This window comes from Talaromyces amestolkiae, assembly GCF_001896365.1.
Source record: "Talaromyces amestolkiae strain CIB chromosome Unknown scaffold12.1, whole genome shotgun sequence".
Classification (NCBI taxonomy): domain Eukaryota; kingdom Fungi; phylum Ascomycota; class Eurotiomycetes; order Eurotiales; family Trichocomaceae; genus Talaromyces; species Talaromyces amestolkiae.
In genome coordinates, this window is record NW_024468048.1 from 587,159 (window position 1) to 614,925 (window position 27,767).

Genomic DNA, 27,767 nt, shown 5'->3' on the forward strand with positions numbered 1-27,767 from the left:
TGGGAGAATGCGTCCGTAAGTCAGTGCTTTTACCTAGGTAGGGCTCATAAATCTGATGACCGTCAAGCGGAGTCGGAGCATTCCCATCCAGACACCGACTATCGACATTCATGCTATACAAAACCATGTTATAGTCGACGAACGCCGTTCATTTACTTATCCGACAACCTGGTGTCAGACATGTCCAAGTATAAACCGCACAGGGAATAGTCCCCAACCCCGTGGCCCGCGGCACGTTCTTAGCCAGGCACAAACCTGCCTTAGAGTAAACATTAGCTCCAGTCCAAGTGGGCATTTCGCATCCACTTTTTCGCATACTTTCGCATACTTTCGCAGCTTTGCATAACTTTGACTGCTATCAATCACCAACTGATCTGCCAAAATATTTCCCCTTTTCCTACTTTAGCATCCTTTAGTTTCTCTTTAGGAGCAGGTTTAGGCCGTTTAGCAACGGCTTACCAACGGCCTCCTCAGTCACAATGCAAGACCGTCGAGGCTCGAGCCCTTGGGCTTGTCAAATGTCAACCTTATTCTGCCATTTTATATGCAGCCGGTCTGGTCTGGACGTCGAGAAACTACGTAAATATGAGGGGGAAACAGGGTATTTGTGTCTATGTCTCTGCTGATCTTTTCTGTCCGAGTATCTGATCTTCTTTTTTTAACATCTGATCTCCTCTTTTACATGCATAGAGTTTTCCATTAATACTCCGCGCTTTTATCTCATCGCATCTCATCGATCGATCAGATCTGTCATATCCATACCGCTGGAATCGATCACAACAACACAGCGCAGTCCAGCACAGACAGGCAGACTGGTATGTCCTCCTGAAAGTTGACAGAAAATGGCCGACGAGGTCTCCGTCGGCGCCACCCAGGGCATAATCTGGACCTTTGTGGCGATCAGCACTATATTCACCCTTGCGAGGATGTATACTCGGCTCAAGATTGTGAATAAGATTGGATTGGATGATTATTTGATGGTTTTTTCACTAGTAACTCCCTCCCCCTCAATTTCTTGCATGTATTTTTGCAGTCGGAGTGACAGCATGCTAATTGTGATCAATGGGGATGAAAAAAGGTATGCTGCTACCTCTTCGCCATCCTTGTCACAGTCTCTATCCACTGGGGCATGGGCCAACACACCTCCCTGCTCAGCGAAGAACAACAAGCCAACGCATTGCTATACAGCACTGCATCCTTCACTCCGGGTATTTTATCGTTCACAATCCCGAAACTGGGCGTTACCGCTCTATTGATTCGCATATTGAATCCGACACCACGGTTTAAGGTTTTCCTTTGGGTGCTTGTCGGATCGATCGACTTGATTATTTTCGGATGTGTGATTATTTTATTTGCGCAGTGTTCGCCGACGAGAGCGCTTTGGACGCCAAGTATACATGATTTGCCGGGTGTGAAGTGTTGGGATCCCGAGGTGTTGGCTTTTTATTCTATTGGAGCTGGAGGTTTGTCTCAATCAAGATAATAAAAGAGGATAAAAGAGGATAAGAGCTGATTTGGGATAGCATTGTCGGCATTTTTGGATTTGTTCCTAGCTGTATATCCGGCCACGGTGCTGTATAGGTTGCAGATGAACCGGAAGAAGAAAATTGGCTTGATGATGATTCTGGGAATGGGTATTTTGTATGCTCTCCTCCCCTCGATCCATAAGGGAGACAATGCTAATTGGAATAGTGCAAGCGCAATATCAATCTACAAAGCAACTACATTAACCGGCCTCGACGTCCTTACGGACTATACATGTATGCCCACCAGCCCATCCCACCACGAATACTTACTAACATACATAGATACATCTTTCAGCGTCTTCCTATGGACCAGCGTCGAAGGAAACACAATTATAATAGCGGCTTGCATCCCTACCGTCGCGCCGCTCCTTGAAGGCATCTTCGGAAACAACGTCCTCCGCGGCCCCTCAGCCGAGCAATCCTCCTACTACCGCAAAAAGGGGCGACGCGATGTATTCGCCCAACACAATCGAGGAAATGATAGTAAAGGCCCCATTATACCACCCACAGCATTGGTCAGGGACAGTGCATTGGCACCAAAACAACAAGAAAGGAGTCGACGAGGATCCGCACAACGTCAAGACCAAAAGGGATGGATGTCCTCCACCCTAAACAGCAGAAGCAGTCGCGACTCAAACCTCAAGTCCAAACTCTCCCCAACATCGCCCTCATACTCCTACATGAAAAGCATGACCTCCAAAACAGACGTGGAATCTCAAACCAGTATCCTCGACTACGACGAGCGTCACCTCGAAGAAGAAGACGACGAAATAGAAATGTCTCACATATCTAGACATGACTCATTCAGAATCCAGTACGAGACTGTAGCCGACCCAAACAATCCGCGCAATGAGCATAATGTCATTGAAGGCGGGACGATAGATAGGAACGGCAGGCCGTTGTCGATTTGGAGGAGAAGTTTTTCGAAGTATGGGTATCCCGGGTTGAGTGGGTATCACCACACGAACAGCAATAATCATAATCGGAATAACACTGGTGACAAGGGGAATAGGCCTGGGTCATGAGCCTTTATTACCTACCTAGGTGTATATATATAAGCAATGAATACTTGTTGATATTGAATGGTTCAATTATTCATTGAAATAAGAAAGTAAACATGTACATACACTCAAGTTGAGAGTAGTCGTCAAACATAATTGATACATCGATTTCCCCGATAGTCCATACAGAAACAACCGAACGCCGACACCATGCAAATTCTTCTAACAGACCATAAATGCAAATAACCACCTGTTCCAGACAGACAGACAGACAGACAGAAGAAAGAAAAAAACTAGATAGGTCTAGCCTGATGCAACTCAAAACCAGGTATGTGATCAAACCACTCCGTCTCGGGATTGTATCTGTACACCTTGAACTCGACTCCATACGGTTTCGGTTCGAGCATATAGAGTACGCCCAGCGGCACATCGAGGCCCGCGACTTCATCTCGGTCTAGACCCAGGAAATATGCAAGCAGAACGCGCGCAACAGAGCGGTGCGTAACTAGCAGGACATGGTCGATTGTGCGCTCAGTTTCGACAATGACAGTTCTCAAACGGTTAATGACGTCCAGGTACCCTTCTCCACCAGGACCCGGGTAGCGATATTGCAATTTCTGTTTGCGACGACTTTCGTATTCCTCTGGATACTGAGTTTTGATTTCGTCGTATGTCAAACCTTCCATCTTGCCGGCATACAACTCATCCAGCATACGCATTTGCTTGATATCGTAATCTTCGTCGTTGAAATACGACGTGGTTTGAATAGCGCGTTTCATCATCGAAGACCATACACAGAAATTGCGCGGTTTATTACTCTGTGTTCCGTACGATGGATTAGGCGGCGTGCTGTCACCAGGATGCGGCGGGAAGTGGCTCGTCCTGGCTTTCTGTGCTTGATGTGCTTCCCATCTCTGGCGTTGGTCGTCGATGAACCGGGCGAGTGCTTGGCCGTACTTGTGTCCGTTCTCGCTCAATTCGGAGTCGCCGCCGATGCGGCCGAGTTGGTTATCGATGCTTTCGCCGTGACGAGTAATCCAGATTTGGCGGGGCGATAGATTGAAATTCAGCAGATAGTAGACGACTTGCGAGGATAGGAAACCGGTTGTTTGGTGTGCGACGACTTTGCGGCCTACGTCAATCATTTGCACGTATGCCATGTCGTTTTGTTCTTCGTATTCACCGAGAGGGACGTAGGATTTTTCGTAAAGCGCGACTCGCTTTTTGAAGTCTTCGAGCGCTTTGACGGGGTCTTGGGTTCGGTAATCGGGACCGGACAGTTTCAAGCGCATATTCGATTCTAGGAGCACCGGATCAACACAGCGACTTTCGAGGAATAGGACTCCTAGTTCCGGACCAGCTCGTTGACGGATGTGGTCCATGATCGTTTTGCGACGTTCGAGCGTACTGTTCGTCGCGTCGAGAATACCGATACTACCGCCTTGGTCAAGAATATAATCCAGCAATTCGTCCAATGTGGCCAGCGCAACCTGCTCGCGGAGCTGAACTGCCTCGCGGTTCTTGGGATCGAAGAAAGCGGCAGACTGGTCGATTGATTCGCGCTTTTGTTCCGATTCCCGCTTAGACTCAACGTTCGTATCGACAGTCAAGCTTCCCTTTGGCGACAGCGGTACCGGTCCCGGCGCATCAACATGCTGACCATTAACCAAAATCTCAGCTGCAGGTGAAATCGACATTGCCGGTGGTGGAAGCGCATCCGCCTTCTCAGGCGGCGAGGGAGGAGACGCGGCAAACGAGCGTGCCCTCACACTCATTCTGCGCACAGATTCGACGAGCTGTTGGTCAAGAGAGCTATTCGTCCTAGCCTTGATATTCATCATAGACGGGTCTGGACTACCGGTACCAGCGGCGATACGCCGTCGCTCGCCGACATTGAATATGCGTGTGTCATGTTGCAGCCAATTCAGGTATCGGGCGAGCTTCTTTGTGATGTAACTCTTGCCTCGAGCCGGCAAGCCGACCATGACAATGACCAGCTTGGAGCCGACATCGCGCTCGGGAATACGTCCATCGGGCGAGACTTTGGAGCGAGTGAGGCCGGGGATGTCGAGGGTTGTGGCGCGAGGTTTGGGTGTTTGGGCGGTAGACGAGGTGGGAGTTTGCAATTGCGCGCGTCTGAATCGTCAGTAAGAATGTTATTGCGATGCGATGATCAACGGGCGGTGTTTAACGTTCAAGCATGCATGTGTAACAAGCGCGGGGCAGAAAAATCTTCAAGCGACATCATGTCGCGTTGCCGATCACAGATAAGATAACAAAATATTCGACATCGAGAATATTCAACAAAAAACACAAAACAAATATCACGAAATGAACCTCGGGACTTACATCTGCGGAGAACTCGGCGCGGTAGAAGTCGGAGTGTCAGACAGGGCCATCCCGACTCCGTCCTTGGACAGGCGGCGCTGAGAGGTCAATTGCACAGGCTTGTGGGCTTCCGTATGCAGCTCGTTCCCTAGCGCTCGTCCGATCACGGTTTTGGGAGGATTATAAGTAGAACGCGGTATGCCGGTTGACAGTCCGTTCGCAGTGCCGTTCGGTGTCGGTATTCGCTTTGCGATGTTCGGGTTGAGATAGTTGTTGTATGCAACGCCGTTGGAGGTGGTGGATGTGGGCGACGAGGACGACGACGACGGCTGTGAGGTTTGCGACTGCGACGACTGGGACTGCGACGGCGAGGGCGGAGTTTGATGAAGAGGTTGGGAGGTTGTTGGCGGGGATGAAGAAGCGGCGTCCATGTTGTGCTGGATGTCTGGAGATTGATATCTTATATACTTAGTGGGCGCCCCTCAGCCAGCAAAAAAGCTGGCAGCAAGCACGGAGCGACTAGTCTCGGTGKGTCTGAGTAGCTGCAGAGAGAAAGAATCAAGGCAGAGAAAGCAGCATATGGTGAGTTGGCGTAGACTGACAGCTAAGGAGCTGGTGGATAGAAAATCAGGTGAAGCTTGAGGACGACGCTGTCTTAACGAAAAGATGAGTCAGTTAGCCAGTCAAGCAGCGGCGGGCGGCGKCACCACYGTCTTGTCGCCTTCTCGGTCTTGTTGCCGCTGAGCTAATTTTAAGCAGCTTTCTATTATTCGCGAGTAAAAGTTGTAACGTCACGGCACGTTCGGGCCTCCGCCGGACTGTTTCGCTCCGTCAACTCAATAGATCAAAAGTGAGGCGCTTGTCTTTATAGTCGGTCGCTGTATCGCTGTACTAGCACCGGATTTTATGATCCCGTATTTTGCAGTCAGCAGAGTATGTGGTGTACCGAGTACAAATTGGAACAGGACGCCGTGTACCGTGTAGAGTACAGTATGATGGTATTCAGAACGAAATTGTTGGATTAAGTTCTATTGTTGAGATAGATCAACTCTTTGGGGCGGTGGTCAGTCGATGAAGTCAGTCATGAACGCTTCTTTCGTCAGTGTGGACCGCTCCCGTATACAATACTACCTTCGCTACTACTTAACATTGAACGATATCTTGCACATCTCTGCTTTTATTTTGAAAGCACGATTGGGAAAAGAAACTCATTGCGCTTACTCAGACCCTGTGTAGTAATATGTACTGTTGATACGAATAAGTTCTAAAAACTCCGAGCACTCCGTCGTCGACTTGTTCGCTAGGTGTCACTGTCGCGGGAAGATCCCGCTGGGGCCGGAGTACTCATTCTCGTTGAGATGATGGCAATGTACAAACACGCTCATTGATAGCCTTGAATTCGCATTCTGTCGGTGCATTCATTGGCTCCAAATGTGCGTAAACGATATCGTCCGAATAGCTCACTTTCGCATATCATATGGCTTGGCGACTAATAAAACCATGCCAAGTCATGTATGTCTACCACACAATGGACGATATACTCCCTTGCTGCCTGGTCTTGAAAGGGAGTATGTCGTTCAGTGCGTATATCCGTTAAGCCCATTATCACGACCTGTACGCGACTGCTGGCCGTCAAGCAAATCATCAGATAAGAGACTGAAAGAGAGCATATCTCGGACACCGATGCTTAGCCAGCGACTTGGCGGACATATTTCCTCCCTTTCTCTTGATTTTTTCGATACTTTCAAGCATGCCAAGATCTCGTACGACATTCCGCCACGAATGTTATCACGCCTTGCGACGATCGCCAGGACTTTGTGTAGCCAGCCGGCAAGCCAGGGCGATACACATGTCGGAATGGCTTGGCTGTCCTTCCATCCACCGGGGCTGACTGAATATTGGGAATTTGTGGTTTCCGCCCTTCTTGGCGGGGAGGAAAGGGTGTGATGGCTGAAAGAGGTCGTAGAAAGTCTTGGCTCGATCATTGCTTTTAGTCGAAAGGCGCCGTACACTGTAGCAAGCTCCTTTCTATGCGAATAGCGAAATGACACCCTCCAAACTGAACTTGCTAGGCTACAGCTTCAGCGTCAACCCAATCAAACTCGCATACGCAGCAACACTCAGCGCCGTCAAAAACACAACCGCATTCCCACTTGTCCTAAATTTGCGTCTGTGAAGTCCATCTTCTCCAATTTCCGAGAAAAATTGTCGATTGCCTTGTTGCCGACGATAGACACTGATTATCAACACACCCGTGCCGTACACCGCGAAGAGAGCACCAATACCGTAAAACTCTGCTGTAAACACCTTCAAAACGATGAGCGCAAAAGAGAACGACGATAGGGCGGTGCGGATGTAGGMGCCTTCAAAGGTGCGTTGGGCGGCGCGCATTTCGACCAATTCGTCGGAGGTGAGGACGGCGGAGCGAGCGCGGTGTAGCCGCAGGCGATAGCGGTCTGCTGCGTGTCTCTGTATGGAATTAGTTTGGTCTCTGTATGCAATTGATACACTAGATTTGGTGAGGACAAGGCATACCTCGAACATGATTGCTGTATGCTCCTGTCAACTAGAATGTGAGGGGTTTAGATTGAAGATAAGATCCGAGGGAAGTCACGTTTGACTTTGGCGGCATTGCTCATATGACGCACTAAGACTATTTTGACCATCCCAACTTCCTCTATGTATTTTTATCAACCAAATATTCTTCACTTTTAATCTATATGTACTTTACGAAAATAGGACTAGTTACAACCTTAGCACCGCTCCACTCACGGCCTACAAAGTAAATCGCTCGTTCTTGACCAGCTTCCCCTCCAAAGTCGACAGTACCTTGAACCCGCCGAGGAAGCTCGATATCGGGAATAGCTTCAACCCGAACAAAAGCTTCGGCAGATCCACCAATATCAATCTGCTCACCCCCTAATTTGCTGGCTTCAGCCCATAAGGCCTCGAGTTTGAATGATGGTTGGGCTTTGTGCGGGTTTCCAGCCAGGGCATCACCGACCTTGACGTATCCGCCTATCGTTCCGGACGCTGTGATTGATACTTCTGACGAGGGTTCAGCAAGGAATATGTTGACTCCGTCGACATCACCACTTGTGCGACTATTGAAGCTGACAGATCGGTCGCTTGTCTGGATTGATTGATCTTCTGGGTTGTCGTCCAGACCACCAAATGGCTCGATCCTGTCAATTGTAGCAGATCCCCCGATATCAATGTTACCAGACCAGACAGCTTCACGATAACGATCAAATAGTCTTGCACCACCCCACGTCACTCGAAGCACGGTAGCTGGCTTATCAGACTCAGACCAGAAATGGCGCTGCCATATTCTTCCAGAAGCATCAAAGGCCTCGATGGTTGAAAAGCCTCTATTACCAAGGAAGTGATAATCCAGCACTAAAGGACTTTGTGCCGACTGTTCAATCTCATCGCCTTGGATTGCGTTTGTCTCTTTAGCCGAGACTAGGCCAACTAGTCGCTGACCAGTGGTTGCAAAAGTATGTCTGGCACGTAATGTATCTGCAACACTCTTGCGATCCAGTTTTGGCGACAAAATTCCAGTCAATCCGCCACGTGTGCCAAAGACTGCGGTACCGGGCACCCCTCCACCACATCTACCTCTGTGCTCATCAGAGTTTGCGCATACGCCTAGTTTCCATCCGCGACGGACTGCGTCTCGAAGAAGCCATTCGAATTGTCCCCAAGCACTGCCTATCTCGAGCAGTCTTTCCAACTTTGGGTGATGCCAGGCGAGGTTGCATCGACGACCGCCAACGTGAGGAATCAAAAGAGTATTTTCCGCATCGTGCGCATATGTAGCATAAACTTCATCAAGTGGCCATGCACCCGGGACAAGATCCTCGGGACCATCTTCAGACCACTCAAACGAGCGAGCGACATTTCCATGTCTGTCGTAAGGAAACTCGGGCGGACTCGTCGCCGGGTCCGCAAGAAATACAACATTGTGGTCACCACCTGCAGCAGAATTTCCGCACCATTCGGTACCGGGGAATATGACGAATTTGCCTGGTTCATTGAGAGATTGGATAAGCTTTATTGTCGCTTCCCATTTCTGCTGGGTGATTTGAAAATCGTTCGCTGTGTATCCGAGAACATCCAAGCCGGCAATTTCTCGTCCGTACGAAAAGTTGTAAACTGATGATTCCGTACCCACTGTATCGTCTGAGTGAACATGCAAATCGCCGAACAATACCTTGGGAATGTTGAGACTAAAGTCAACCGTAAGATACGTTTCATTTCTAGCAATAACGGCGCCATCAGAAGTCAAGAGTTTGACTTCAACAATATAGTCACTATTTCCTAACTTGATATTCTCAAAGATGGCATTCAACCACTTTCCACTGGCAACTTCTGTATGCCATTGGTGTTGTGGCCATTCTGGTTTCGCTGTCTGTCGTATCGCCAGGCTCATTGTCAAACCTGGGGTAGCTCTCGCGACATTGCCCCATTTATCTTCAGCGTGGGCATGAATAGCAAAAGGTTGATCCGGCTGCACAAGCCGTGGCAAGACAATATCCAGTTTTTTGACGGGGCCCGCAACGATGTCCCATGATATATCTGGTCGGATAGGGGCAAACCGTCTGACTTGTTAGTCAATGTATCTTTCAGTGCTGCGAACAATGAACCTACGAGGTGCCTACTGGATCAATATAGAACCGCCATCGAAACCCAGACTCGACGAATGTCTGCGCTCTCGTGCCCTTTCCACCGAATTGACGATCGCCTAGTCGGATGATGATACGATCTCCGGGATTTAGGTAGCCATCCTGTATGTCGACGATCACTGCTTTTTGAAAGGGTCTCTCATGGCCCTTTTGGTCGAATCGAACACGTAGAGACTGAACGGTAGCCGGTGTTTGCCCTGGCAAGAGGGAGTTTGCAGTATACTCGGCACTGACATAATTATCTGCAGAGGGGTCTGACGTTTGGAAAAGAGCCCAATCCTATTGAAACCGGGATTAGTAGTTGACTGAATGAATCAAAGGGCAGGAGCATGCGTACAGAATAGAATTTGAAGGTTCCCTTGATCCACGCGCCATCTGCCAGACCGGAAGCACCGACTTCATACACAATGACGACTTCGGTCCATTCGCCAGCTACAAGAGTCTCAATGTTGCTGTTCACCGAGCCGAGAAAAGGTAGATTTTTAGTATATTCATAGAATCCAGTTGGCGCGAAATACTCGCCGGCAACTTGACGCCTTTCAAGCCCGTCCAGGTACTTCATTGCAACGACTGAGCTTCAACCTGAGTTCGAAGAAACCAAAGGAGGGGTAGGGAAAAAAAGAAATACGAAGTGGTGAGCATTGACTCGTTAGCAATCGCGGCTAACAGTGCTTCTTTCCCGATCTGGCAATATGTCGGCCAGCGGGTAAGAAGGCAGCGTGACACAGTGGATCTATCACGCCATTCTCAGCACCAGAGCGTCGGGACACTACTTGCAAGCAATTGAAAGAAACAAGAACAGAGAGATATCCCACACATGGGAATTCTCATTCCTCTCGCCAACATCAACACATTCACTATGCCTTCGTTCAACTTTCGCGCTCGCATGAAAGCGCTGGAAAAAGAGGCTCGCAACGATGTGAATCTTAACAAGTTCTACTCTCTTGTTGGCAAGGCAGTCTCTAGGGCTCCTTGGGCTGGGAAGACGTACCTGAGCTCCAAGGTGCCGATTGTGCAATGGATCGGACATTATTCGCCGTACTGGCTGGGGAATGATCTCTTAGCTGGTATGCATGAGTAATGAATAACAAAGTATTCAACGCTAATATGAACACGAACAGGAATTACGATCGGAATTCTGCTAGTACCGCAGAGCCTCGCATACGCCAAAGTCGCCAACATCCCGCCTCAGTATGGTCTGATTTCCAGCTGGTTGCCGTGTTTGTTCTATGCGATTATGGGTACTTCGAAAGGTTAGGCTCTCTTTACCAATCTCCAATATATATACTGAGTGCAATATAGATGTCACGGCAGGCCCTACCGCAATTATGGGTCTATTGACCGGCGAGATTGTCGCCGATCTCGTCAAGGACGGATACTCTGCGGCCGTGATAGCTTCCACGGCTGCCTTCTGGGTTGGCATCTATTCTTTAGTCTTGGGACTCCTCCGGCTCGGATTCCTCCTTGATTTTATCCCCACACCAGTCTTATCCGGCTACGTTTCCGGTGCCGCCATCACAATTCTCCTTCAACAGCTTAAGGGACTCTTTGGTCAGACTAAGACCGGCAGCGACACCGCTGGTGTGATCCGCTACTTCTTTCGTCTCTTGCCACAAACCAACTGGCGTGACTTTTTGATTGGATTATCCGGGCTAGTCATCATATTCGGCCTACAATTCGTAGGACGACGATGGGGTAAACACTATCGAGCATTGTGGTATCTTTCCGTGGCTCGAAACGCTCTTGTACTTGTACTGTTCACTGTGATTAGCTGGGCAGTGAACCGCCACCGCCCTTCCGCCCCTTTGTTCTCAATTTCCAAAGTCACGGGGACAGGTATCCTGTCACCCAAAGCCCCGGATACAGATCTCCTCACCAAAGTCGCCGGACGCAGCATCGCTGTGTTTCTGGCTGCAGCCCTCGAACATTTGGCGATTGGGAAAGCCTTCGGCCGTCACCACGGCTACGTAATCGACCAAGACCAAGAACTCAACTTCATCGGGCTGGTTAATCTGTTCGGCAGCTTCTTCAGCTGCATGCCTATCACAGGTGGCTTCTCGCGCACAGCCGTCAATTCCGAGTCCGGTGTGAAAAGCCCACTGAGTGGGTTGGCAACGACAGCATGCGTGCTGATCAGCATCTACAAACTCAGCGATGCATTCTACTGGATTCCTTCCGCCACACTATCTGCAGTCATTGTGGCAGCGGTATGGCAAATCGTGCTCCCCGCACGCGTGTTTTGGGCATATTGGAAAGTCTCCTTTGCCGACTTCTTCGGCAGTATGATTACCTTTTGGATTACGTTGTTTGTCAGCGTCGAGATTGGCATTGCCTGCGGGGTTGGCTACAGTCTTGTTTATATCTTGTTGCATTTGGCATTTACCAAGGTTATGTTGGTTGATAACGACAACCTCGGGCAGTTGTATCCCTCGTCGTCAAGATCTTCGGAGCAAGAGGGGCTACCGGATGATACGATGCTCTTCATGATCCAAGACTCAATCCTGTACCCCAACGCGGCGCGTATCTCGCGCCAGATTTGCGATTATGTATACACTTACACAGCTAGTGTTCACGAGCAATCCGCTTCTTCCTCTTCTCTTGACCGGCAAGCCACGGAAAGTCATCAGAGACTATGGAACGACACCAGAACTCACCACGCAACCCGCCTCCGCCGCGAAGCTTTCCCCTCATCTTCCTCCTCCGATCACCCGCCCCTTCGGATACTGAGCAAAGTGATAATCGACCTCACCCGTGCAACACATATCGATACCACAGGCCTACAGGCCCTAGACGATATGCGCAGTCAGATTCTTGATTGGGCTGGTCCCCGCGTATCAATCAGGATTGTGGGCGCGAATAAGAGGGTTCGCGGTCGGTTTGAGAGGCATCATCGGCTCTCAAGACGTAAGCACGCGGAAGAGGGTAGAGGTGATGGAGATGCGCCGTTGGAGGCGGGGTATCAGGTTTTTGAGCTTTTGCAGGATGCACTGGCAGGTAGGAGGGTAGCGGGGGAAAGTGGTGAGGAAGGGTTGGTGGTTGGTGAGGAGAATATAAAAGGGGTATAAAGCTGGACAACTCGAATGTGTTCTGTATATGATACATAATTGGTGATTTATAATATCTAGGTGCCTATGCTCGCCAGTCTAGATGCAGCTTTCAAATGATGGTCCAGATTTCAATAGGTATCACTCAAGTCGTATCAGAGAATACAATTCCAAAACGCCATATCTATCCTTGGATTATTTGATTTGAATTACAGAGTGGCAGCGATCGACACGCCTCATTAAAGGTTCTAGAAAAGAATCAGATCTAGACACGTAGTATCGTATAGGTAACCTAATTATTTGTGTTTCAACCTCTCAAGGTTCTCACTCGTGTGAGGCCATTGTGAGCAGGAATGTTGGGTCTAGAGTTCTAGATGTCACTCTGACAGCTTGGCCTTCTAACGCCCAACACTAACCGAAGGAATTGAGCGGCTGATTCTGTGTGTCAATTTCTCCGCTAGGAACCTAAGAATAAGGATACAAGGATGCAAATAATCGGCGCAAAACTGAGATTGGGGTAGATTTTCCAGAGCCAGAGTTGACTCTGAAGATGGAAACCTGTACCTAGATTTACATGGAAGCGTCAGATCATGTTGAATAGTATGTTTATTTGCATGGTCTTATAGAACAATTCTGAAGAACTAGCTCCATGGATCTCCAGCCAAAAGGTCGTTGAATCCGGGTTATGATTTTTGCACATCCGTTTTAGCCCCAGGGTTGGCGATCCTCCCGAGCTTCCGTTGCTTGTACCACAGGGGCGATACTACATCCCTATACCCCATAGCCCGTAAATGATGACCAACATGTCAGCGCCGATCTTAGCTTTGGTACCTGACATATATTCAGGGTATGAACCAATAGAAATGTGCATCTAGGCATGTGTATGATCGCCGGTAGACGAACGACTGCTTTATTGTAACTACAGTATGTACTTGTTGGTGTACTCTGTGCACTTGAATATCACCGCATCGTTACATCCACTTGATACAGGCGCGAAGGCACTGAGAAAAGACAGTATACTCCCATACTGGAGTAAACAGCATTCTAGTTCAGGATCAAAGATATAAAGCAGACTATTGATCTCCATTCAAATGATCATTTCTTTCCTCTCTATCATCATCAACATCACCACCCAAACCAATTCACCTAGAACTATCATATCTTATTGAAAGATCACCAAAATCAACAGTCAAAATGTTCACCTCTAAAACTATCATCGCCGTCCTCGCCGCCATCGCGGGCCTTGCATCCGCCGCTCCTTCCAAAGCCTCCTCCTCTTCCTCATCGGCCATCCCCTCCCCCTCTACCACCCCTTATCTGACAACATTCTACCTCCGAAATACCGCCATCACCAACGACAGCGGCTGCGTCGTCGAAGTCGACTCGTACACCGGCTGCGACGAAGTCGCCGTTCTCAGCGGCACTCAAAACTGCTCTGACATCCAGGGAACGATCTCCCAGCCGCTCTGTGGAGGCTCATCTGTCACTGCTGATTTTCAGGGTGGCGACCGAGGAACTCATCTTTCGTACTATGATGAGAACCAGACGCTTGTGGCTTATTGTATCTTGCCGTCAAATCCGGGGGCGTCGGCGAAGTGTGCTACGACTGATTAGATTTTTTACTTCAACTGTGTCAAAAAGTACGCATGCCGCGTCGTTCCTGTAATTTAGACGAAATACTAATTGAGTTGGTAGCAGGGTGCGCTTTATATAGCCTGTATGGATGACCTAAACTCTTACAATTTTGATGGCAAATGAAAAGTATTGCAAGAGGAGATTGACTTGTACATTGTGTTTATCAGGGCTTGCATTCAACGGTTCCAAATGCACTGAACAGTTATCGGGGCAACTATATTTGGTTTTTTCCATTGTACTTTTTGATGTGCATACATATAGAGCTATGATAGTATGAAATTAGGAAAAGCAATATATAGACATGAGAAAGCAATGACTGAGCCTGCGGTGTCGCCGGAGATGATGATGTGGTCGTAGCTGTCTGCGGCCATGGTGTAACGTTCGTTGGTACTGATCTGCTCAGGGTGGGACCTCGGGATTTACTTTCTTTACTGTCTTTTTATTTTGCTTTGGTTCAATATCGACCTGACGGGGGTGAGAAGAGAAGAGAAGAGAAGAGACGGATAGCCTGGATGCCATATTTATGAGAAAATAATGTCAAGGAACGCGGCGGCTGCCTGAGTGACACGATATCAACCTAAGCTCCATTCGGCTCCTTGTGCCCTTATATAGGTAGAGACGTATACTCACCGAGCACCATCAGTGATTGGCGCTAAGAACAAAGAAATGCATCATTCCACAACTTAACCATGACAGTATCGCAGGTAGGCGCAGTAATGAAAATCTTGAAGCGATTCGTAGGCAGACAATTACGCTTGAGAAGACGCTTGGAGTCTCCTTTCTCCGCAGGACGTCTCAGCCACGATTATGGTCACAAGCGGATTCGGGATCGGTCGGAGAGACATCGGCTCCCAGAACCTAGGACAGCTGGAGGTGAAGCGGAAGGGGGCTGGATTTGAGCAGAGATCGGGTATTTTAGCTTTTGCATGATGCCGTGGCGAGTAGGAGGAAGATACCAAAGAAGTACGAAAGCTTGAGAGTTTAAACATGGTATCTATACAATATATAAATGTCGTTCCATGATATCGTAGAGCATAAGCCCTCTCTAGTTTATACAGTCGTCTCCCGCTCGCACGCTCTAGATGCAAGATATACAACAAAAAGTCCAACGCCAAAGTCATCTACCTTCTTCTCTAGGTAATTCGTGTCAGAGAATAGAATTCCAAAACGCCATGCCATGTGATTGAATCCAACCCGCCAACCATGCAACCATAACAACAAAGAAGAATTAAAATTGATCAGACACCGCCGTAATCGTTACCACGGCTTGTATGGTCACCAAGTAGAGACTGGGTCTCTCCAGAATTGCTACGAAGATATTTGTTCAATTCGCCAGATGGAATCCACCCTCTCATCCACCCGCTTACGCGTCTCCATCGCTTGTGACCAGGGTCCTCTGGGTCATCCACCGTCACAAGCGGCTCGTCGCCTCGGTCACCATATATCAAAAACTGTACGCCCATAAAGGCGTCAAGACTCAAAACGCCAGCTGCACCGAGGAAAAATGGTGTTGCGAGAGCGACCCATTCGACCCGGTCATTGCCGTTTGCATCGGCCCATCCACCTCCGCCGTAGGGTGGATAATCGTACCATGCGTTGGGGTTGGTGAGGAGTGATGCAGAGTAGAAGAAGTTTCCGGAAAAGGCGGCCATGAACAACAAAGGCGAAAGACCAGAGGTGCTTTTGCGAAGGTAGTTCTTGTACAGTTGTGGAAGCCGTGAGCCGAGATAGAGAATTGTAGACATCCAAGACAAAATTCGGCCAATGGTTTCGATATCCATATTGTGAGGGTCCTTAATAGAATCAAATACTGAGGGCAAAGGCGAGTGAGGAGATGCAACGGACGACGGAGTTGGAGATGCGTTTGCCAGTACAGCGCACAACATCGACGTCATAAGAACGGTTCTCGGCGACACACCTAGTGGCATACTTCCAGAAGGAAAACCGGTGCCACGTGCACGTCGATTTTCAAACTTTTCCGAGTATGACGGCGAGTAGAAGCGGGGAGGAGAGTTCGCATTCGTTTTGAACAGCCCGACATCCTTAGGTTCCGACGGGCGCATTGTTTGCGGTTTCACATTATTTGCTGGTTGGTCCTCGTCTCTGACGCGAATCCCATCATAGATCGGAGCATGATCTTCGTCAAACGAGCAATTGACACTATCCTTCCCTTTGTCCGTCTTCTTCACGTGTGTGTACCAGTAGTACTGAATGACGAGTACGACATCCACGAAAACGTAGTACGAAGCGATCGTTACTTGCCACGTCGCCTGACGAGTGAATAAGGCACCGACCAGATTCGCAGTATCCCCTAGACACCATTCAACTAGGAAAAATGCCGATAGCCCTGCGGTCGACTGTAATTTGTAGTTCTTATAAATCTGAGGTAGTTGCGCGAATAGCCACGAGACAATACTCAAACAACCGAGTATAGACGATATCAGACCCAATTCATTAGGAATGCATACATGTAACGCGGACGAGAGAAACGCTAGGAAACTGGACGAAGGTTCGCAGTGCTGTGGTAGCGAGTATCCGGTGAGCGAGGGAAGCAGAGAACCAGCGGGGGACGACATCTCCACGGTCCTGGACTCAAGCCGGTAATGAGCAGATGTTGATGTTCTGATAATGACAGTATAGTCGCTAGAATAATTCAACAGATTTGGAATGAGAGTATATATAAGTTCAGCAGAGTCCAGCTGACTCTGAGTCAGGCTGATCTGTGGGTGTGGAGATAAGGCGCGTGACTGCGTTATCGGACTCCAAGATGCACTAGGTAGATAACAGCGGAGTGCGGGTTAACCTTGAAATGTGGAACGGTCACGCGCGATGGGAGAGTTGCGTTGCTGGACTCGTACGTAGTATGGAGAGGAAAAAAAAAGAGGGTGTATAGAAGAAGGAGAAAAGAATGTGATGACATGGAGGAAAGAAAAGGGAATGAGAATGACAAAAAAGCAAAGTGAGGCGATGTGTTGCATCGCCCCAATTAGGCAGGAGGGTCCTTCCGCAGCCGCGATTTGCGATAAGATCCGATCCTCAGGCATCAGAGGCTGATAAGCCTGATCCCGCGGCTGATTCGTTCGTTCCCAATCGCGTTAGTCTGTCGGCCTTCCTGCCTAAGGCTGACATGTCTAGCCTTTTTCGCCCTTTTGTCTGTAACGCACGCTGAGACCCTGAAACGAAGAGGAGTGGGCGGAGCTGTCAAATGAATACTAGTATATAAAAGGGAATGGCAGACAACGACACAGGGCCTGCATCCGGAGACCGGAGGATTTATTTGATCCGCATAGTATGTATGCAGTAATTAATATAGGACCTCCCGCTCGCCCGCTCTTTCTCGGCCGCACTGTCAGCCTTACGACTACAATTTCCTGCTAAATTTTGGTCTTCGACCTCTTGCAAGCTGTTTACAAAACTAAGGGATTTGCATGTTTTGCTTTCATCAAACTTTGTTCTTAGTCTCTAGTACTGATGTCCACTTTTGGCACGTTAGGACAAAGCCGGAAATAGTTTGAGGAAAATAGTAAGAGATGCCGAATTCTTATTACTACTGCTGTCAATGCCACGACGGTCCAAAACTTTATGATGTTCAGCCTACATGCGTTAACTGTGAACATGACCTTTGCTCTTATTGCACGACGGGTAGTATCGAAGAGTTCGACCGCTCCCAGGACCAATCCGCAAACAAGGTGAATTCTGTAACCAGAGATGAAAAGAGGGCAACGGGGGTCGACAGCACCTCGAAGGCATCATGGAAGTCAACCGGAAAAGGGTCAAGCTCACCTATATCATTACCACTTGAGGTTGATAGTGAGGCGCCAGACACCAGATTGAACAATCTGAATACAGGCTCTAAAAATGAAGAGAAACTCATGGAAGATGCATCATCTTATACTCCAACATATGCAGAAATAGTCTTTTCGGACGCTAAAGCAACTTCATCAGCAACTTCACAGTTTTCAACGCCGGACATTAACTCCGTCATCGATGAACTCGTCGTACTACTTGGTCGTGATGAAGCTATTAGGTCTCTGTGCTCCCAAGCAGTGAAAAGAGAGTCAATTGGACGGGAGCGGTTGAAGAAAAATTTGCGGCGTCTATTGAAGCTCTATGCTACTGAGTTAAAAAGCGCTGCGAAAGGATTCCTTCAGAATCTAGCTGCTCAATTTGTGCTGTCTCACTCGCGGTATATCTCAGCTGGTATTATAACATTGTCTGAACTGGCATATCAACCCTCACAGGAAGAGACCTCCGCCTTCTTCGTCGAGACGCGACAAGCGAAGGTGAAAGAACTTCTGCAGAGAATCAACGAGTCCGACTCAGAAGATGATGAGGATACTGGACCGTCTCTTGATACCTTAGAAGGCGTACATGAATTTTTGATTTCCGGCCCGGCATTCGATCATTTGCGAGAAAATATCTGGCACTTTGTCAATGGACAACCAATCATCAGTGTTCAACATGCAACAATGAGTCAACTTAATCACTCAAGATTTTCTCAGAAGAATGCTCACGATAACCAAGAGGAACGAATTTCCCGTCGTCAGCACCTCAAATATGATACGCAGGTTGCGCATATCATGCGGCCTACTCTCTTTCCGTGGGTGACGACTCTCAAGCGGCAGATACAGCGATGGGCGCGGCCCCAAGTCAAGGAAGGCCTCCGACGTTTTGAGTGGAACTGTGTGAGTACTACAACCTAAAATTTACCGTTTAGCGATACTTACCCTTGAAAGACATGCGGAAAAGAATTATACCGCGATTTCGATCAAAACATCGACCCCGAAACCCTTCGTGATTTCCACCATATCTTTGAGCAACAGAAATCCTTCGTTAGAGCAGATGCCACAGGAGAGCAAAAGCCTACTGAGGAGGTATGTGATTCTCTCGATGAAAGTGGAATTGGAAATTCCCAGTCACGCGACGTACAGACTGTACCTGATCGATCAGATAATCAACCGCACACCACCAAGATGCCGACCCTTAGGCATACCAGCAACAGTCTTCAGCTGAGTCCGCAGGTAGGATGCAAAACATCGCCAACAAGACAAGGCCAGCCAATCAAGCCGAAATATCTGGAGTTGTGCATAAATACGGGGCAGTATTCCACCAGTCTGGGAGAAATCGACCTGAGTCATGTAAAGAGCGACGGCGAGCTTTTTATCAAAATTCGAGAACGATATCGTGAAATGCGTCCCTTCCGTCTACGAAGGATTTTTTCTAAGCCTGTCGATGTCCATTTTGTCCGTGTAGGTTTTCCCCACTGCTTTAAAGGGCCTGCAGCAAATAATCTGAATATCTCTCGTGTCAGTTTTGCCTACAGCGGACGTATCAAGTTGGTATCCACGGTAAACCTATGGAAATGCCACCGGAGGAAGAGGTGAGGAAGAATCACTATGAGTTCAACTGCCCCCTCCCTCCTCCTATGGGACCGCGAGAGTTTCTACATTACTTTTACTTCTGTGAGGCGGGTGCACATCCGCACTCGACTTATTTAGAACGACTTCCCAAGAAATTGGAAACGAGCATGTATCAGCTCCAGCCAGAAGGGTTAACATTCGGGTGGGGGATACATATCATTGAAGGCCCCAACAAGGCAATATTGAGTTGGGCGTGTTGCTTGATTTTGTTGTCAAGCTTCGTGGTATCGGTGACATATGCGGTCGTAATGAAGACACAGGAGCAAGGATTTGGCATCGGTCAGTGGATGGTGGCTGTTCTGTGCGCTGCCCTATCTGCGCTGTACTACCAGTGGGAAGACATCTGATGACACCAGGACTGACAGTTCTGAAAACGTTGGAAATCCGAGATACTGTTTGTTCCTAGGTAACAAAGTCTTTCCGGCACAGCTACCTGAGACTATATATAGTGGGCCTGGCTCGCAGGCCGGGTTCAAACCCCTTTCATCCCCTTTGGTCGTTTCAGAGCACTTGGACATTCTACGCTTGACAATGACATAAATCAAGAAGATGGATTTCCCTGGGTATCGTATACTGCATATATATTCACTACCATATCCCACTCGCGATCGCTGTTACCAATACACTCATTAAGCTCATTACTCCCCAAGACACATATGCCGATCGACTTCCAGCACTTTCGCCGCCGAGTATATCAAACGCGTCCCCGACGCCCCCGAATCCCTTGGCTTCTGTATTCGACGAAAAAGATGACGTGCTCTTCGCGCTTGTTATTGTCGACGAAACACTACTCGTCGTTGACGTAGTAGTAGTTCCTGTGAATGAAAGCGTCAAATCTGTGATTGACGTTGCTGAAGGCGATGATGTCGTTACTGATGATGGAATTGAAGTAGTAGCACTCGTCGTAGACAAAACCGATGGATGAGTCGTTGTTTCCTGCACTGCAATGGTGGTGGTCGTCGAGTGAACACTCGTCAAGCTCGTACTGGTAACACTAGTCTTCACAGCCGTCGCAGTCGCAGTCGTCGAATCCGCCATCGTAGCAGTCTGAGTTGTCTGACTACTCCCGCAGAGCGCAGAAACACCGAATCCTGCCAGAAATTCACCAAGCAATGTATTGCTACTAACTCGGGCCTCGGCGCACGCAACCAGTATCTCAGCGTTGATTATATTCACGCCGGCGAGACAATTCCGTGAGCAGTCGTTGGGAGCTGTGAAATCCGTTTTGGTGCAGCCGGGGATATCTTCTTGCCATACATTTTCGCAGGAGTCTGAGAAGCCCTGTATTTGTTGGAATTGTGATAAGCTGATTGACACCACGTGTCGAGACAAGAATAAAAGTATCAATTGTAGAGATAGTATAGGCGTTGTTGTTTGCCGAACAATCATATTGTTTGCCTTCCTCCGCAAGTTGAATGAAATCACCAGGATCGTTGTACTTGATTCGAACAACAATAGGAAAAGGCAGTACAAGCCTCTTAAGATGATGAAAGAGTGTTGAAAGCGTACTTGGCCAAAATTGGGGGGTAAAATGGCCGGCTGCGACAGACTCTGTCTGAGACGTCCCGATCAGGGCTTATGACGAAAATACCTCGACAACTCGAAGCTCCGAAACAGCAAAACGTCACTAGTTTAGAATCAATCGATTGAATATACCAGTAAAATATGAGACTGGTATCACCCAAATGCCGAAAATAATAGTCGAGTATGAATCTCTGGAAACGTAAAAATGAAATAGATAGTGTAAGAGGTTGCAATCGACCAGCGACTTGCAGTATTGGATGACTTGATAGCTGACACAAACCGCGAAAAACAATTGGAGAAGAAAAGATGTAAAGCGCAAACAAAAGAAGAAAAGTATTTGTGATCTGTGGTCAAGGCTAGATATTATTCATGTTTCAGATGTTTGACGAGTCATGACGCCGCAGATACAATAGGTCAACAACCGTCCAGCCATCCAAGCCCTAAGAGCTCGAAAGATCGAATACCGCAGGCTGAAATACAGTAACGATGGCCAAATTCCGTAACGATAAGCAAAATACCTAATCGATCGCGTACCATTGATCCTGAAAATACTACATTCGTAGCCATAATCCAACATAATTGGTCACACAACGAGTATAGCATACCGCCAGTTCGCCACAAACGTAACGTTATAAACCGTCCTCCTTGCGTCCAGCCCGTCTCACTATTTCGATCACGAGTACGGGAGACTGGAGAATACGTAGTAACGTAAAGCACGAGCCAATGGTTTGTTCCGAAACCAGAAAAATAAATATTATCCCCCTAACGTCAGAACTAGCGAGTTGTGAGACATCCAATGACGCAGGGTGGAAGGGGGTGTTGGGGTTCATCTTCAAACTAGGGGGTTCAGCCGCTGGCGAATCATGGCGTTGCTTGAGGCGCCCTGGCAGCGTCGCGTTTTGTACCTGGCCTTGGCTGTGGAGAAAGGTACATGTAGGGATGCAATAATTGACATTGGATCTATTGCTGTGACTGCTTTTCAGACTTATAATAACAATGAAAGGTCACAATGCGTTCGACCGGTGACAACATCAACGACGAATGGATGCAGTTAGGGCTAGCACGCCGGAAGCCCTAAGACAAAATTATCGAACTTCCGAGGTCGTGTCTGTATCGACAACCTTCGCGTAAACCCGTGCAGGATTATTTCTTCAATCTGTATAATCTCTTTCCTGAGGGTATATTCAATTCTATATGCAAACGTGGCGAGGTATATAAGAAAACAGCGAACATGCCGCGACAAAACAAGATGTTTCAATACTTGCAAGATGATAAGAAACATCCCTACAATATCAGTGGAGCGAATAAAATGTCCTCGTTACACAAGCCATATACCTGATCTTGAAGCTTTGGCATCGAAGCGTCATGCATAAAATGCCATTATAATTGATTTTATGTAGTCTCCCTCAAAACAGAGCATTTCGTACACCATGCTTCGATTCGTTTATACATCTGTACAGCAAAATTCCATTCTACATATTTCAATATGCTATCGATATCGATTTCCATAAGTTTCTGGATATTTTGTAGTACATCCACTTGGTTGGTCCGGATGTCGGTTGGTTGGTAAATCTACCAGCGTAGCTTAATCCTGCCTCTTTCCAACGTTATATTTGAAACCTTACAGCCTCCATGATCCACCATATTTTCTAGGAATCCTGGTAGTGACACCATGTGCATAATATAATATGAGGAAGAAAAAAGTCTCAGGAACCTTTTCAATAACCGTGGAATATTTAGCACAGACAAGGAGTAATTCAGAGGAGATAATTATTGAGACCCATCCTAGTTTTCGCTATGCACATTAAACATCTAAATAATCTATATAACTCCCTTTCCATCCGCAAAAGTCTTGTTCACACCAGAGGATTCGGGGGCCATGAATTGGACTAATGCGCTCTTGTCAATATATAGTGCTGACCAGCGGACCCAATACTGATAAATTAGTATTCGAGCATACCTAGGTACCAGGCGATGTTACACCCAGCTTCGACTTAAGTACTATGAGCTCTCGAAATTATTCAACATTGAATGAAGCTATGTCAACCTGAGATCGTTGGCGGTTGGATCAATTAGTTAGATACATCATATTCCGCTTCTTCGTGTACGTCCGGATCTCAAGGACTTCACACGACACTTATTAACCCCTCGTATGTATTATTGCCGTACTGTGCATGACTATGGCACAAAAGGACTGTTTGGGCACGGCGGCACAAAAAAGTTCAAATCATCCGGATACGTAGTCCCATTAGGACTCGTAATCGTCAATCTATTCAAAGCCGGCCCATATCCATTCGCATAAATAAATGTAATCGGTAAAAACTCGCCAGCCACCATCTCATAAGCAAATGTATGCGGAAGACCAGCCGGTTGCGTATAACTAACGCCTCCGTCGGTATTGTTATTCTCGTAGCTGCTATATGCTTTCTCCCCACCCCAGAAGAACAGAGCGTTGTCTTCAAGCAGATCAGGGGCAAGGGTATAGTTCCCTGTTTGAGTGGCGTGCAGATAGCCCTGGAACACCACGGTCCATTGCGAGCAATCAGTTGCAGCGGGTTGGCCTGGTAATTGGCACAAGATTGTGGAGTAGCTGGGGTAGTTCTCAGACTCGAAGTTGATCTGTTGCGTTGTGCCGTTTGTGTAGTAGCTGTAGTTACCGTTCCAGTCTGCGGTTTCGTAGCCTCCGCCGCCATAGCCGCAGGTTAGGCAGCCTTGGTCGCCGTCGGGGTAGAAGTAGTCGTTTAGGTATTGGTAATAGTTTACGCCTGTATCAAGCATCAGTTTCAATAGTTGATCGTCCTTGAATTTGGGGTATTGCTAACCTCTGTAGGCGCTAGGGGTCGGTAGGATCCATGTTTCAGTGACGGTCTTGACAATGGTAGGTGTAACAGTTGTGGTAGCAATGCCGCTGGTGGTGACTGTGTCGGTGTCAGTTCTATAATTACAGTCAGTAATGGGCAATGATAGTTAGTATACAGTAGGTAGCCCTCATGAGAACTAACATTATATCAAAAGAGCCGACAACCTCTGTACAAGGATACCCTGTGATCGTAGGGGGGACAATAGTCACCGGACTACAGCCTGTAATTGTTGCAGGAGCAACATCACGCTTCTGTAGAGGAAGTCCGAGGAATGGATATGGCTTGATCGTTGTTCCGGTAGGTAGGCAGTCGATAGCTGTAGGTGTATAGCTTGTAATGGATACAGTATCTATTGAGATCTATACCTCAGTCAACAAGTATCTCATACAACAAAGGGTAAGACCTTACTGATGGTAGACCTGTCCGGGTGACTGTGATTGTACCCTGTGACCGAGTTAGTAAAAATTTGACTGCATTTGTCCCCCGAAAACGTACAGTGGTCACCGTCTCAGTTGTAGTGACGGTGTAGTCTCCAGACAGAGTAAAGGTAGTTGTGGTCTCGCAAAATGGCCATGGAAATGGCAGGGTAAATGCAGACGCAATGTCCACAGAAACAAGAAAAGAGGATATGAACATAAATAGCAACATGTTTGCGTTAAGGAGACTAGTCTTTGTATGGTGAGATCTTGATTGCTTGCTTCAAGAATTACAGCGATAGAGGACTTCATGACATTTTAAATAGTTCTTCAGATTGCCTGCTTTTCTGAAGAGTTACACGTTATCTTGAAAACAGTAATATATTCCATGCTCTCAATTCCATGTTTGCCCGATGGTGAATGTGGCTGGCTGGATTCAATCTCTTGTCTCGCCTCATCGTTGTCGTGATAATTTGGAGCTAGCGCTACTTCTCGTGGACTAACTGACATCTATGAATGACTAATATCAAAGATGTCTCGATTAAAGCCATAATGTCAAGCAACTGAAACTGGTTCGTTGCTTTGGAAACTAAGCACTCCCGAGCCCGTATTCGACTGCATTAAATCCGAGTGGATCAGCCAGACCGCATCAACTGAATTTTGAGGTCATGATTTCTGTAATGTATTAGGTGTGATAGATGATGACCGGTGCATTAGTATTATATCTTCTGAGCGATATATGCAACGCTCCGCAAGTCCAATGTCGATAGAACTCTACCGACACCAATGTACATGGAAAGAATTACCTATTTCATTTACGAACGCCACGAAATCTCCCGAACAGGTGTTCGTGAGTAGTGACGGCTTGCGCGATGGGCATGCCCTAAGCTAAACTAGTCCCGTATGTGGCGGGCTGAGGCCTGTCAAATTCTTATGATCGACTATTAAGGTGTCGTTCAGCAAGCCGTCATATTAAATAGTCTACAAACCAGAAGCCAAATTTTAAGCGAACCAGTGATGTTTGGCTGATCTGCGTTTTTGACTGAATATCATGCAACAATGCGTGCCTGGTCATTTGACTTCTACCCCGGTTCTGCAAGTTCATCTCAGCTTTACTTTGGAATTAATTTATTTTTGGACCTTGACCGGAGTAAGTAAGAAGATCATCTCTTTTGTATATATAGGCATAGCAATTGAAGTACTGATGGAGATGGATGGGATATTATAAAGCACGGGAAGCTACATGATCACATCACGTTGCTTAGCTAATGGTTTATACTAATTCATCTGTATACGCATGTTCTTGTAGGTAATACCTGGTAGATTCAATCAATTCAGGTCACCAGATTGATGTATGATAACACCGAATCTTTCAGGCATAATTTACCATAGCATGAGCAAGGTGGCTACTTCCAATCATATGCCCCTTCTGTATGTGTCTTGCCCCTGTCCTATTGTATCGCCGAATCAAACCGTTGCAACCCTTCAGAGTCATTCTCCGATATCAGTATCACTATACAGTGTTCCTTTCGGTTTTGGATGGTGTGAACGTGATTTGTTCAACCTCATCTATTGAATCCGATGATTCTGACTCTGGTCTTTTCATCCTATAACACAAACCCGGTAAGCTGAACAGATCCTCACCACTCCAGAGCTGAATACATACTCATTTTTGGTATATAGGTGTCGAACGAGCAACGTCCACCCAATCAAGCAAATCGAATTCGCAAGACAAAAAGAATACCCCTTTGTAAACCGCGGTGACTCAGTGGTCTTGAACACAAGGAGCCCAATCCAAGCCCTTATCACTGTGGGAGCAGTATTCATAACCACCAACGCAATCGCTCGCTGCTGCTTATCGTGCCTGAGAATGTCGTTTGCCCAGCCATACAAAACACTACTCATAGCAATGTCGAAGAAGTAAATGTTAAAGGCGAACCATTTCGCGGACTCAGGCACGTTCCATACAACTAGGATCGTCATGCTGGTGATGTTTACGATGTGCGCGAGCACTATTGACGCAGTTCGACCGAGCCAGAGGTCGGAGCTGAAGTTAATGAATAGCACGTACAAGATTCCGATGCCAGGAGCTGAGGCGCCGATGCGGTTGACCTCGGCTGTTGAGTAGCGGTTCAAGCTTTCGATCCAGAGTAGGTAACCGCCCCAAGGTTGGGGATCGCTATTCCAGAATAGGATGTTCCAAATTGTCAGCACATATACTCGCCAATTGGTGAAAATGGCACGGAGGAGACCCAGAGAGAATTTTGGTGTGTTGGCGTTGCTTTCGCCGGTGCCGTTTTTATTCATTCTCTCTTGTGCAAGACAAACTTCCTCGTCGCTGAGGAAGAGCTTGTTGGGTATGTCTGGCGTGCCGGGCCAGATGAAGAAACCCGCGATGGCGACGATGAATGTCATTAGAGCGACGATAATGAATTGCCACCTATACCAAGAATCGTTAGATCTGGACGAAAAGAATAGCAAGGTGTGATCTTACCGCCAGCCTGCTAGMCCAGCCACGCCTTCGAGATTTGCAGAGGCTGCACTTTGAATCAAACCTGCAGTGAGGGATCCAAGAGTTAAACCGATATAGAAGATCCCACCACGACGTCCTAACTCATCTGCTCGATCTACAGACAAAGATAATCAGTACTATCGGACTCGGACTATCAAATTGGGTACTTACACCAAGACCCAAGAACGTAATGCACACCGACAAAGAATGAAGCCTAAACGAACAAATCAGAAACCAACCAAATCTGAAAGATAATAAAATAAAAAAACCTCAAATAATCCAATGAAAAATCGATATGCCATAAGCTCCGAATACGTGGTGGCCCGATATTGCAACAGAGTGAATATACCCCATAAAAACTCCATGCCTGGAATCAACCAATTCATAGGGCACAATGGGAAGAGGAACGCAAATGGAATTTGACCTATGACTGAGCCTACTTGGTTTATTGTCTGGAATTGTACAAGTTGGTTGCCGTGAAAGTTTAGGTCGTCTGAAAGACCTGCGACCCATGCGTTATCTTGATTGACTAGGTTTAGACGTTTGTTTTTTTTCTTGAGGGTCAGGGTCTGGTTCAATAACTCACTGATGTTGGAGGAGTCAATGTAGTTGATCCAGAAACCCACGAATGCATATGGGACAATGAGTAGGTCGAGTTTGAAGATGAGCTTTCGCTCCTGTGGTGTATCGGTCTCTGCGTACCACTGGTACCAGGACCGCCCATTTCGTTTGGCGAGCATGGTGAAACCTGAATCTTTGACTGGTGCGGGTTTTTGCGTTGCTTGAGTCAAGAAATAGCTTGTTTGTGAGTC

At 47.5% G+C, this 27,767-nt stretch overlaps 8 protein-coding genes across 8 annotated transcripts; 4 read left to right on the forward strand and 4 right to left on the reverse strand.

The window, feature by feature from the left end:
• Positions 1 to 1,129: 1,129 nt before the first annotated feature.
• BHQ10_006523 (uncharacterized protein) lies at positions 1,130 to 2,551 on the forward strand (the record flags this gene model as incomplete). Its single annotated transcript, XM_040879119.1, has 4 exons — positions 1,130 to 1,463; positions 1,524 to 1,641; positions 1,693 to 1,760; positions 1,809 to 2,551. The coding sequence occupies 4 exons, from the start codon at positions 1,130 to 1,132 to the stop codon at positions 2,549 to 2,551; spliced, it is 1,263 nt and encodes a 420-aa protein (XP_040735027.1).
• A 269-nt stretch (positions 2,552 to 2,820) lies between these two features.
• Positions 2,821 to 5,286, reverse strand: BHQ10_006524 (uncharacterized protein; the record flags this gene model as incomplete). Its single annotated transcript, XM_040879120.1, has 2 exons — positions 2,821 to 4,663; positions 4,877 to 5,286. 2 exons carry the CDS (start codon positions 5,284 to 5,286, stop codon positions 2,821 to 2,823), a joined length of 2,253 nt encoding a protein of 750 aa, XP_040735028.1.
• A 1,642-nt stretch (positions 5,287 to 6,928) lies between these two features.
• On the reverse strand, positions 6,929 to 10,105 carry BHQ10_006525 (uncharacterized protein; the record flags this gene model as incomplete). Its single annotated transcript, XM_040879121.1, has 4 exons — positions 6,929 to 7,324; positions 7,608 to 9,459; positions 9,509 to 9,822; positions 9,881 to 10,105. 4 exons carry the CDS (start codon positions 10,103 to 10,105, stop codon positions 6,929 to 6,931), a joined length of 2,787 nt encoding a protein of 928 aa, XP_040735029.1.
• Positions 10,106 to 10,402: 297 nt separating this feature from the next.
• BHQ10_006526 (uncharacterized protein) lies at positions 10,403 to 12,608 on the forward strand (the record flags this gene model as incomplete). Its single annotated transcript, XM_040879122.1, has 3 exons — positions 10,403 to 10,610; positions 10,665 to 10,784; positions 10,846 to 12,608. 3 exons carry the CDS (start codon positions 10,403 to 10,405, stop codon positions 12,606 to 12,608), a joined length of 2,091 nt encoding a protein of 696 aa, XP_040735030.1.
• A 1,173-nt stretch (positions 12,609 to 13,781) lies between these two features.
• Positions 13,782 to 14,201, forward strand: BHQ10_006527 (uncharacterized protein; the record flags this gene model as incomplete). Its single annotated transcript, XM_040879123.1, has 1 exon — positions 13,782 to 14,201. The coding sequence occupies one exon, from the start codon at positions 13,782 to 13,784 to the stop codon at positions 14,199 to 14,201; it is 420 nt and encodes a 139-aa protein (XP_040735031.1).
• A 1,259-nt stretch (positions 14,202 to 15,460) lies between these two features.
• On the reverse strand, positions 15,461 to 16,798 carry BHQ10_006528 (uncharacterized protein; the record flags this gene model as incomplete). Its single annotated transcript, XM_040879124.1, has 1 exon — positions 15,461 to 16,798. The coding sequence occupies one exon, from the start codon at positions 16,796 to 16,798 to the stop codon at positions 15,461 to 15,463; it is 1,338 nt and encodes a 445-aa protein (XP_040735032.1).
• A 1,296-nt stretch (positions 16,799 to 18,094) lies between these two features.
• Positions 18,095 to 19,989, forward strand: BHQ10_006529 (uncharacterized protein; the record flags this gene model as incomplete). Its single annotated transcript, XM_040879125.1, has 4 exons — positions 18,095 to 18,907; positions 18,959 to 19,096; positions 19,154 to 19,471; positions 19,534 to 19,989. The coding sequence occupies 4 exons, from the start codon at positions 18,095 to 18,097 to the stop codon at positions 19,987 to 19,989; spliced, it is 1,725 nt and encodes a 574-aa protein (XP_040735033.1).
• A 3,355-nt stretch (positions 19,990 to 23,344) lies between these two features.
• Positions 23,345 to 27,695, reverse strand: BHQ10_006530 (uncharacterized protein; the record flags this gene model as incomplete). The annotated part of the gene is made up of 7 exons (XM_040879127.1): positions 23,345 to 23,931; positions 23,989 to 24,101; positions 26,281 to 26,883; positions 26,938 to 27,070; positions 27,127 to 27,169; positions 27,225 to 27,322; positions 27,542 to 27,695. 7 exons carry the CDS (start codon positions 27,693 to 27,695, stop codon positions 23,345 to 23,347), a joined length of 1,731 nt encoding a protein of 576 aa, XP_040735034.1.
• Between the last annotated feature and the right edge of the window lie 72 nt (positions 27,696 to 27,767).